The following is a 12,336-nucleotide window of genomic DNA, read 5'->3' as shown; positions in this document are numbered from 1 at the left end:
TTACTCATGTTTGATTTTGATGGCCCAATTAGGGGCGGCACGCGGGCCGCTGCCCCGAGTGGCCCGTTTATAGCCGGCGATAATGGCCGACAATCGCGTGGACCCCGCCGCTGCTCCCCGCGGCCCGCTCGGCGCTCGTTGGGGTCGGGCGGCTGCCGATGCCGACAACCAGGGAGACTAGAACGGTGGAGAGCTGTGGGTTTTTGTCAGTCGGTGGTCATCATCATATGTTGGTGAACTGCCGGGGACAGGCGGCTGCAGGACGGAGCTGGAGGGTCACCACGGTGCCATAATTTAGGAGGGACTGAACGCAGAGCCGCGTGTTTTGTATTGCCCCGAGAAGTTCCCTTTCAGTCTGATTAGTAGCGTTGAACGGAGCCTGCCGTAAACGCTATTCATTCGGGTAAGCAGCATCTGACAAACATGTTAGCCGAAGTCTCAACGTCAAACTCACTGGCACAACTTTGGTCGAAACTTCCCGAATCGCCCCTGTCGGAACTCGCTCACAGTTTAGTTGCGCCTTCACAAATCTCGGCAATCATGGCAATGAAGAGGAGGCGCTTCTCCGAACGTCATTAAACCTTCTGTTTGAGAATGAAGTATTTGAGCGCCTTTTGTGTGTCTGACTACCCAAACCGGTACATGAATGCTTCTTAGACCACATCCGTATGCGATTCACGGTGTTTCTTAGTATCTGCCGCCGTCTGCCGACATAAATTTGCCTTATTAGGCAGATTGACTTCCTCGTGGATAGAGTGAACCCTCCCAGCCTATCTCCGGCGTCCCGTGCATCGTGCAACATTGCAACGATACACTGGCGGGAGACGTGTTGCAGCGACGTCTCAGAGCTACAACTCGGTCTCAAGGATGTATCATCTTCGTGATGGCTTCCGCTTCTGTCTGTTGTTTTTCGATGTTGAAACATGAACAGAATGCCTGGCTCTTGGTGGGACGTTTCCGTAATACAACGGAGGAATTCATATTTCCGCTTGGTCGTTGTCCTCTGTGACGGAAAACAGGCTGCAAGAATGTACGCACATTTATCTGCGTTGAAAACAGGGCGCTCCTTTGATCACATTATGAGACGGTGCCGGACCGTCGCCGTTGCGTGACGGCGCGGACACGGGCTATGTGCTGCTGCACGCATTGTGTGACTGTGACCGAACACATCTGTGGTGGTCTGGCGTGCCGCCGCACATTTCCCGACGGCCCGGCGGTGGTGGCATGTGCCGGTAAGGAATTGTGACCTCATACCTGAGGTGAGTTAGTGGCACGTGCCGCCGGGGGTAACGTCTGGGCCATGTCAGATCGTGGGACCGCACAGTCAGTTATGGTCTTGGATGGGACGGCGGCCATGTTTCATTCATAATCCATCACTTTGCCTGCTGTCATATCTTGTTTGTGCAGTAATGAAATAACTTTGTAATTGTTAGTTTGAAATGTCAAATTCAAATGTCAGGTGAGCATGCATTTGCCTGACATTAGTATTATTGTTTCATTTGCATACCGTCGAAAGTACACATAAATCAATTGGATGAGGTGTAGTAGGTCGAGATCATCAATCTCCATGCCCATACTCTTCTTTGTCTCTATTTTCCGCAAGCTCTTTACATTCAAGATCATTTACCCTGGCTGTCGACTTTGTGGTGCTCCAAGACCCGGAGCATTCTTCCCCATTCTGCAGGATTCCAGAGACACCACGCTACTGCATTGAGCTAATGATACGGACTTCGTTAGCCGGCTGGCAGTCTGGGCCGTTTGATGTATAAATTACCCGTCCCCAGTCCTCACCGCTCAGCGGCGTGGGGAGGGGGCCGGACGAGGATCTTTTCAGCGAAATGAGGACGTGTCGCGTGCCCGCGGCGGCCGCCCGGTGACAGTCTCGGGTCCGGTGATACACGCCGCTTCAAGAATGTCCCCTGCCGTCGTTAGTCTCTGGAGTGGAGGGGCCTGTCGGACCGACCCCGCCTCGTCTGTTGTCCGGACGATGGTGTCGCTGTGCGCCGCGTGACCGGTGCCAACAGCCACGCCCCTCGCTGCTCGCGGAAACAATGCACCCTCTGTCCTGAGCCGGAGTGAAGTGGTGAGCGGAGCTACCGGGCGATGAACTACAAAGTGCAGCCCTTGGCAGCAATGTGACCCCACTTCTAATATCCAGTGTCCGTATGAGTGCTCCTAATTCCTTGCAAAGCTGGACTTGACCTTGCTGAGCTTTGGATTTGGCCAAGGCTTAGGAACTTATTTTACCTACTTTACAAACCATGCTTTGCTGTCTTTTACGTTTGCAAGATTGTTTTGTCACATGTTGCATGCTCTAGGAAGTGGTGCGGCTTTATGGTCGACGGGAAATGAAATAGCTGTTGAAAACGGAATGGCCCTGCACGATGTTTGCTTGCTCTGTCACATTGGATCGTGGCACTGTGGAGTTTGTGGCGCTATTTTCGCGCCGGCTGGAGGCGGACGGCTGTCCCGCACGGCTGTCTCGGGCCGGCGGATTATCTGCCCGGTTTAATCACGCCTGTCTCCGGACGCTTCATCACCCGCCTGCCATAACCTCGGTTTAGCAGCTGTGCGCCCCGCCAACACTGCTGTTTGGACATAGAGCCAGAATAGCTGCTCGAGTCTGCAACAGCACAGCACGATCGAGAAACAGAACGGCCGAGCCGAGCCGAGCCGAGCCGGCCCGCGGGACCGGGAGGCAGAAAACAGAGACTCAGATTAATGGCGGCGGCCCGTTCTCTGCCTGGCCGTGTCGGTCGACGCTCGTCATTAACCACTGCCCCGCTCCAGCGTTCAGTTCATGTCAGATCAGACCAACACAAAAACGGTCAGAAGGGTTTTTTACCAGCGTCCGGACTAAAAATATTGTGCATTACTCACAGCAGTCCGGACGCCAGCAAGGCTTTGTTTCTGACAGAATATCCACCGCTTGTGTCCGTGGCTTTCTTGACCAACGAGCCGCGGCGTGGTGTCATCTCCAGTGGCTGCTGAGAAGGTTTTCAGTGATTCTAAAACGCCTAGCAGCGGACAGACCGCGGAATGCGACCATTGTTTATTGTCGGTCCGGGATTGTAAAGAGACTCATTTTCTGACTGAGCTGCAGTGATCCTGATTGTCCATTCACTCCGATCTTTCACACTCCGTCCATTCACTCCGATCTTTCACACCAGCCTGTCCCACACTGGCGTCTCAAAACGCGAACCCATCCCTTCGACGTCATCTTGTTTTGTTTTGTTTTGTTTTGTTTTGTTTTGTTTTGTTTTGTTGGGGTAGGCCTTTTCGGTCCAATTAGACCATTTCAGAGCCGGAAGGATGATAGGAATTAGGGGGAGATATTGGTCTGGGCAGGCACCCAAGTGAGTCACCGGGGCTGAGCCCATCCCGAAGGACAGGCCGACCAGCCCCAAAGTACTCACTGCACCCGGCTACGGGGTGCGCTCCCTCGGGAGCAGCGGTGCCGCTCCAAGGGAGCAGCCCGCATGAGATAAAGTTGCCTGTCCAGCCCGGAGGGGGGTTGCGGCGTGAAGGATTTCCGTATCCTGAGGATAGAAGCATGGAACGGTGTTTCGACGTCGTCCACTCACCAGCAGCATCAATGTCGCCGCCTCCGCTGTGACCTCAGCTGCCGCCTCAGTGGCACCAGCCCTTCCTAACCTCTCCACCACCGCCGCCGCGGCTGGTTACGTCGGATCGACATGAAACAGAGGGCGGGCGAAGCGACAGGTCTCTTGTGAGTTGCGCCGGGTTCAACCGCGCAGGGCCGATTGTGTGTCCGATCCAGAACCAATCTACGAGAAATGATATCCGAAAAGGATGGCTGCAATCTATATGCAGCGTGTGTGTTTAAAGGGGATTGCATGGGATTGGGTAATAATTGGATGCGCTCGTTGAATTGCAGCGATCTGGCTTTCTGAGCAGGGTATTTGGTTATATAATTGTGATACTTTGTTTGAAGTTGTAGCTAATTCTACTGCCTGCACTTAGCTTGTTTGCCATGCTTGTTTGATGAAACATGTTTTAATTATTCGATATAGATTTATCATTCCCTAATCAAAACGTATCTAAATCATCGTCATTGTTTTAGTTTCTCTTTAAGCTCCAGCTTTCGGCTGCAATCTCTTCTGTCCTGCATCGTCCCAGCATTTCCAGCCACCTCTCTAAAACTGCGACGGGCTGACTGCCGGCAGCTGTGAGCTTTCCCAGCACTGGGCGGCGCCGGTTCGTCGGCAGCTCTCGCTCGGCAGCTCGCGCGGTGCTGTGACATGTTTACTCCGCCATGGTCGGCTGCCCCGGCCCAGCTGTGTCCGGCTCCGATCGAACCTCGATACCCGCGACGGGCTGGCTCGAGCTGCTGTGCTGGGCTCGGCTCGGCCGCTACCCGTGCACGAATCGTACCCGTGCTCGATCCGTGCCGAGTCCGTGCCGTACCAGTGCCTGTTCCGAACAGAACCAGTGCTCGACCCCAAATCAATTGTGTCCGACCCATGCCTGCATCATTTCACCATCTATTCATTTGATTTTCATTCGATTTGGCAGTTTTCAGCTCGAGCTTTCTGAGCGTTCAACGAACCGGTCTTCTCGTGGACATACACGATTGACGTTGATCTGCGACTGAGCTTGACATGGCAGCGTGATGTTTTAGGTAATTGAGTGACAGGCCATTGCCAACTGAATCATGACAATGCGAATCTGTCATGCATGCATAGCTCACAGATCTGACAGTTGTAACCTCAAATACCGAGCTCATGAAGCCACGGAATCTGAATCTTTTGAGCTGTCTTTCATTCAACAGATTAGACAACAGGCAACGCTAGACAGCGAAAGCTGATTTAGCATCAGCGCAGGGTTTGTTCATGTTGAAACGGCACTGATTTTAGTTGTCGGCAAGTTAGCTCAGCGTTTGTTTGATGTCTTGAGGGGGTGCACTTTGATGCGTCATGCTCCGTTGGGATTGCGGGAGCCGTTCTACCCCTGGGCTCCCGGAACCACTATCCTTTCTACCCGTTCTCGATACTTGCAAGAGTTCTGCATTCCAGTCTGCGAAATTTCATTCGCCGGCTTGTCCAGCCGTTGTCGTGGGCTGGTCTGTTTCAGGCGTCCCGTCGTCGCCACCCCGCAGCCGTCGCCGCGGCCGCTGCCCTCGCTTAGGGACGTGTTTACCGTCGGCCTGCTCTGATTTAGAGTCCATCCTGTCGCGGAGGGTCGTGTGGCGGCGTGGGGAGGCCTCGTTTTGGGCCGCCGACTGGCCGGGAACGTGCTGAGAGCCACCGCGGGCAGTCCGGGCTCCGTGGTCGGTCGGCACGCATGGTGAGCCTGGGAGGGATGAGGTTGGGGAGGTAGTGGGATAAAACGAACTGACTCTTGACTGTTTTGCAGTATCGGACGGAATGGCTCATGCCTTTGCAAGTGATACGCTGTTTCTATTGATACCTGTTGGCTGATGGTGATTGATTGTCAACCATTGTTTCATCCGTTTGATGACCAGCTAACATTGATGTCGATAAAAGTGCACTTGTCTGGACAGCAATTTCATTGTTACAGAGCTCCTAAGATGCATAGTGGTATAGTCAAATGGCAGAGTTGCCATTGGAGCTCTCCAGGAGCTCTCCAAGCCTGCTTTGCTATGCTTCCCGCCCCCTCTTTCCGGCCGCGTCTGTCATGGACCGCCGGCTAGGCGCTGCCGTATCAAATACGGCCGCCCGCGGAGAAGGGTGGGAGGTGAGCGTTGGAGCTGGGGAGGGGGATGGGAGGTAAACGTTGAACTGGTTCAAGGAGAGAAATGGAAGGTGGACGTTGATCCAAAGGAGAAGGTGGAAGCTAAACGTTGGATCCTGCATGCTCAGGAGAGGGCGAGAATTGACAAAAAGACCCGGCCTGTGGGCATTGAAGGGCAAACTGCAGCACGGCCCCCTCTTCCACTCTGCTGAGCTTCTCCCCCTCTACCGACCCCTGCTGTGTCACGGTCTCATGGCCCTGATAGTGCCAATGATATGTTGCACAGTGCTGTGAACACCTGGCCACAGCGCAAAGCTGTGTCACTGTGGCGGTAATGGGCACCGGCCTGGTAAGGGGAGAACGATCTAATTATGGGGTCTGTGTGTTATGATTTGGAGAGTGGTCCAAACTTTGGACCACCCTCCAGGGGTGGTCCAAACTGTATAGGATCCTAACTCCAAAGCCAAACTACATATGTACCTATGTACAATACAGCTGGTAACAGAAGTAATGAAAAGCGCTGGCTTTTATTGCATCGTTGCAACTTGGTCATATGTTTCATGATGTTGCATTTATTCATCCATACACACCCAACGCATAGGAAATGCAAACAGAACCACAGCAGTAGGTATCCCACTTAATTAACTCTATTAGTTTCACGATATAACCACCATGCAACTGCCTGAGTGGCCATTCTAAGCTCCAGTGGCGCTCCCGCTGACCCTTTCACGACCAGCGCCGTGCCGTGAGGCGGCCGGCGCCCCGTCGGCCGGCGGCGAGAACCGATACCGGCGGCGCTGGTCTGATCCGCGTGACGATAAATCACGGCTTACCGACAGCGCGCTGAGCTGACGCGCTCTCAGCGCGCTCATTTGCGAAACGGACACACGGGCGGAGGCGATAAATTGAGCCCGCGATCAGACAGACATTGGAGAACAGCCCGCACGGCGGCGGCGGAGGCGGAGATGGGGAGATGGAGCGACTTGGCGAGAGGGTGGAACGGACTCAGAGAAGTTGTGTAGTAACGGAATGGCAAACAGCCTGAGAAAACAAACAATAGCGAGGATCGTTCATTTTCTCGAGGAAGTTCAAGATAACCGCTTACTTGAATTGCATCTACATGATCAATATCCAGAGGTCGGCGAAAGTTAAGTGGCCAGGCCGGTGGTGGTCTCGACCCAGCGCCGTCCCGCCGTAGCCAGCCACTCGCTAGGGCCGCGGACGGGGCTGATTTTCGGCCGGCGTCTGCCGCTGACAGGCGGCCGCCTGGGAAACCGCACTGCCAATCTGGCCGGCTGCACCACAATAATGATATGACGGGACCGGCCCGGGCACGTGGGGCGAGGCCGGTGGTGATTGGACCGTGGACGCACCATCGCCAGCCGTCACCACCGGCCGCTGGCTGGTGATGCACCATGACCGCTGGTACTAACATGGCACCAGCGGGCGGGGCGGTCCGTGCTGTGTTATGATCAGGGCGGCCGGCGCGGCGGGTGGACATGTGGGATTAGTTAGTCGGGCTCTTTGTCTGAAACAGGCCAAAGTTTGTCGGACTCAGCAAAAACGCTGCCTGATAAAGCATTTCCGGTGACAAAGTTAAGTTGTTATGTGGTTTTACAAAGTTTGAAACAAGGCTAACCAACAGGGTGGACGCTAGATGTAAAAAATAAGTAGTTCAACGAGCGCTGATTTAATACACCTAAGAAAGAACGCCTCGCCTGTAACAATGTTGAAAACTTTCAAGAGCAAGAATTTCGAACGGGCCATTAATCAGTTTTCCATTTAAAAATAAACATGTTTCCTACCTTCACATAAATTGATCGCCGAAAAGTATCATCAATATGACGTCATTTTCTCTCTTGTTATCAGGTGACGCTCATCTCTATGCGTCATGCCTTCGAGTACGACGAGCTGGAGCTGGATCCGGGCTCGGAGATCCTGTCGGACATGGTGCTGGACGAGCAGCGACAGCACGTCTACGTCCTCTCAGAGACCAAGGTACGTCCTCTCAGAGACCAAGGTGTATACGTCCTCTTAGAGACCAGGGTGGGTGCAACAGCACGTCTCTGTCCTTGCCGAGACCAAGGTAAGTGCTCAAAGTAATTTTGTGTGCGCGTCCGTCCTCACGAGACCAAGGGTCGGTGGAGATGGGGTCATACTAACTACTCGTACAATGCCTCTTCATAATTTCTGTCTTCATTTTATTATTTTCATGTTTCTTTGTCTTCTAGTTACAGATAGTAGGATTACCGCCAAGGTTGCGTGTGCCGGTATTGTGTGACTGTTTATGCTTCCGGAAACAGCTTTTCGCTTCAACACGGAAAAATTATACTTGCACGCAAATAGCATGCCGTAAAACAACACACCAGAACCAGAGTCCTTATGCGTACTCTCTAGGGGTCCTGGAATCTACAGATGAGGTTTTTCTTAGACTTGTGACGTGCAATCATATTGCTGTTGGCTGATGCAATCCAGCCTTTTACATGAAAGATTGTTAGAATGTAGGCTGTGAAACGGTAATGGTAGCGGAGGATGCACAAGCAGCGGTACGTGCGATAACGATGTGCCGGCGGTATGCCTGTTAAAACTGACTCACGACTCACGCCGGTCGCCGCGTGCCGACAGCCGTGCGGCGCCCACGGTCATGACTTAGCCAGCCGACCAGCCGGGATATTTGCCTTGACGCTGATGACAGTCCTGATGGCACCCTGACTGTGACGTCCTCCAACGAGGCCATAAACGCCTCCCTGGGACGGGACTGGGTTTCCTCAGAGAGTGGTTCGACCATCAGCCGTTACCGACCTTACCGCGCCGTCTGTGAATTTCAGCCCACCGCGGCTGCCCCGGGGAGCTCTCCCTCCCCCCGTCCGATATCTCGCTGCCACGCCTGTCATTCCGCGGAGCCCGGCGTCTCTCCGCTGCCCCGACTCGGCCGACGTGGCGGAAAAGTTTCCGCAAACAAGCGCCGCAGACGGGACTTGGCGTCTCGGGGGCTTCTACAAGAGCTTTGTCCGTGGCCGGCGGTAAAAAGTCCCCAAAGTCTCCACAATCAGCGCCGAGAACAGTTTCATCTGTCGGAGCCAAGCGGTGCCAATTAGCGCCGGCGATTTTACTCAATCTACTGGATGAAATTACTGGCGTCCGGCTGGGAGCCCCCAGACTGTAAATCGCTGACACATTTGGAAATGGAACGCCGCTGAGGCGATACAGTCGACACTATGGTTATTTCTTGGATTTTCTCAGAATGCTTTTATTACGAGAATTTGCGATGAACAACTGTGATGAGTTGAAATGATTTTAGCTTATTGTCAGACAGAAATTATCGTCAGATTTTCTGGCATTTGTAGTCATTGTTGAAGCATCTTCCCGAATGACGTTAGGCTGAGCTGAATCTCGAGGCAGTTATATAATCCTAAGCAACATAAAAGGAGCGTCGGCACTTAAGCGATTGCCTGGCTTTGTCAGCTCGGGAGCAAAACAAATTTATCTGGAAGAAGTGGGTCTCCAATCAAGGCCCAACAGACGCTTGGTCGGATATTTTCCGGTTCTGTCTCGAAGCACATCCTTTTAATTAACCTCTTAACCCGCTGCCTTCCGGGATGTACCCTCATACACCGGGACCTGCTAGCGGACATCGGGTCTCTGCCGGCGCCCAACCCCTGATCTGAATAGTCACCGATAGCCACATCTCCCTGCCTGACCACCCCGTCACTGGAATCAGCGAGGTGACCCGGGTCCACATCCCCGCCCTGTGACTCGACCGTCAGGTGATGCTGATGGCCTGGCTGCAGAAGCGAGTCTGGTCCCATCCGACCCCGGTGCATGAAAATTGTACTTAGGTCTAATGGGGGGGGGGGCGGGGGGGGGGGGGGGGTTCAGCAGTAAGGAATTGAGTAATCCATTACACTCTGGTTACACGGCAGACACACAAACCCACATGTTGGCTCTGGTGACCCTTTCAACCCCTGCTCGCCCTGTGACCCGTCCGACCCGTCCGAGGGCACCGGCCATAAATCGGCCGCCGGCGAGATGGTGTTTATTTTGAGAGAGATTAGAGCCTCGATCCGGGCCGAGCGGGCCGTCGGCGCCGACTCGACGCGACGACCCGCGTCTGGCGCCCGAGTCAACATCGCTTCCGACAGACGGCGGCCGGGCCTGGGACTGAGTCAGTTCTTGCTGCATATTCAAGCGAGGACAGATTCTTGCGGCTTTGGTAGGTAAAGGCTGACATGACCCATGAAATAAAGCCCGGCTTTGGAAAAAATGTCCACCATAGATTTAGCTTAAAATGAAGTACGCAACTGCCGGTGACGTCAAAAATAAATTGCACTTCTAATCGAATTATATGCTTCAAATAACCAAACCAGTAATTGGTAAGGCTGCTTCTCAGCTTTATTCCATGCCTTTTGCAAAATGAGCCAGGCAGCTGCATGACATGTTGAGCCGTTAATCTCGTACCATCTGTCTGTCTGTTCCGGAAGTATCGCGTGTCGGCTGCACCTGGGTGTTCCGCCGCGGTCGTTGTGGTCCACCCCGTGTCAGGAAGACGATGGAATGGGCGGGGACCGCGCTCAGTGCGTGCTCGCGGGTGTGTGTGCGTGCTCAGGTGCCCGCCTTCCGACCCAAACTAGTCCCCGGGAAGTGGGACCCTCCGTATGGAGGGCGTGTGTGCGGTACGGCCAGCGTGCTCTGGCTCCTGGCGATAAGGACGTGCTAAGGTGAGAGAGCACGGTGATAGAATAAAAGTCACGACGTGGACGACACATGCAGCAAAGCCGTGCGAATGACGGAAACGGCGCGGAGAAAAGACACAGCACGGCACGGAAAACGAAGTAACGGTACGGCACGGAGAAACGACACATATCCCTCGAGGCGGGCTCGACCCGGCCTTTCGGGCGTGAAAGCGGTTCTGGTCGTGGTCCCGGCGGTAACGAATGGCTCTGATAGGTCACTGGTCTCGGTGTGGAACACACGACTCTCAGTGGGTGCTTGTGGCTGTTTTGATCTGTGGAGGGGCTGTGGCGTGAACATGGGCCAGTGATTGTCGGCAAGGAAATTAACTGCTCTCTAATCAAAATGAGTTATGGTCCGATGATTTTAAATGCTTTTTCTCGGGATGTTTTACAATTGATTCGTTGAGAGATATTCCTGGTTTGTTTGTTTAACCGGATGCTGACTCGGTTGGTTTTATTTCAGGTTTTCAAGCTGAAACTTCAGACCTGTGAGCAGCACACTAACTGTTCGCTGTGCCTGGAGACCAGGGATCCCTACTGCGGCTGGTGCTCCCTAGAGAAAAGGTACGTTGGTGCAGTAAAACACAGTCCATTGTCAACCATACGACGTTTCAGCCGCCTGAGCCTGTTCCTGACAAAAAGTTGTGTGCGCTTATCTGCAGACACTCAGACAATTGCAAAGTTAGCGTAATGCTATTTACGCGTAGCTTCACCTGCCGTAGTGGTACACATTTGCGCCAACATAATGCAACACGCGCCCTGCCGGCGTCCCGCGTCTGTTTTACGTCCGATCCCAGCTGTGTGCACTCGTCAGTGGGTCCGCCGGGGCCGAGGCTCGGGTCCCTGAGGACTGAGCACACCTGTCGAAGGGACACGGCACGCAGCCGCGCCGGCGCTCATCGCCGGTGGGCCGACACTTCAAACAGATTACCCGTCTGATTGGTAATTCTTCTCCCGGCTGCGTGGATCTTTTTATGGCGTTTCTTCAGGCCCATGGCCCGGCAGAGATCGAGAGGAGCAAATTAAAACCAGCGGGAGATGGAGTGTCACCCTGAGACCATTGATTGTTTTGTAAGCATTGATTTAGAGCACCACTTCGGCTGTTGGTTTACTCTGTTCTTTTTAAGGGTCTCTTGTTGTTGCTCAGGTTAAAGGTTGATGAATGCAATTTAGCACGCTGACTTCTGGTAGTTGGTCCAATTAGGAACCGTTGGGAACGATCAAGACTTGCTAGCGGAGGCTGCTGATGATGAGATATTTAATTGGTGTCATTATTATGCCTTGATCTAGCTACTTCAGGCGACATGAAAGCTGGCGTAACGCACGATATTTCACCGACACCCTAGACTGCATTTTTATGGAGCCTAGACATAACAGCCGCTTTCAACTAGATATCCTACACTACACAACTCGTTGCCACGTTGGACAGACACGCGTTCGCTTACATACCTACGCCAGTTTTACGGCAAGTTTTATCCAGCACTGGCTACTTTCCACCCATTACATTCGACAAATGATGGCTGGGAGCAAACTGACCGAATCGTGACACGGTCCGGAGGTCCGATCATAGCGCGCCGGCAGCCACTAAACCGTGTTATTTCTGTCGTTGTTTACCGTCGAGCCGATCCAATTTGCCATGAATCACGCGGCCAAATAACAGCGTGTCGACGTGAATGGCGCGCCAGGCACGAGTCGTGGCGCGCCGTTTTTGTCGTCTCTCGGCCGCCGGCGTGTCCCCGAGCTGGCGAGTCGGTGATGCGAGGGTCATCAGAGTGAGGGGCGTGCCGGCTGTCCCGGTCCGCAGCTGTGGCCGAGGGCGCTGCTGCAACCGAACGGATCCAGTGACCCAGTCTGGCTGAGCTGTAAGCTTAAATCATGACCCGCGCTC

At 53.7% G+C, this 12,336-nt stretch overlaps 1 protein-coding gene across 1 annotated transcript in view; it reads left to right on the top strand.

The window, feature by feature from the left end:
• The window catches only part of LOC122394164 (plexin-B-like), a 69,650-nt gene that overhangs the window by 32,864 nt on the left and 24,450 nt on the right, over nucleotides 1–12,336 (top strand). The window contains exons 4-5 of the mRNA XM_043390855.1: nucleotides 7,585–7,713; nucleotides 10,912–11,012. Coding sequence (XP_043246790.1) covers nucleotides 7,585–7,713; nucleotides 10,912–11,012 — 230 coding nt within the window. The remainder of the gene's footprint in view (nucleotides 1–7,584; nucleotides 7,714–10,911; nucleotides 11,013–12,336) is intronic.

This window comes from Amphibalanus amphitrite, unplaced genomic scaffold (genome assembly GCF_019059575.1).
Source record: "Amphibalanus amphitrite isolate SeventyFive unplaced genomic scaffold, NRLGWU_Aamphi_draft 000025F_arrow, whole genome shotgun sequence".
In the NCBI taxonomy this organism is placed as follows: domain Eukaryota; kingdom Metazoa; phylum Arthropoda; class Thecostraca; order Balanomorpha; family Balanidae; genus Amphibalanus; species Amphibalanus amphitrite.
The sequence above is the reverse complement of the archived record's forward strand: the minus strand, read 5'-3'. Positions and strand labels throughout refer to the sequence as shown.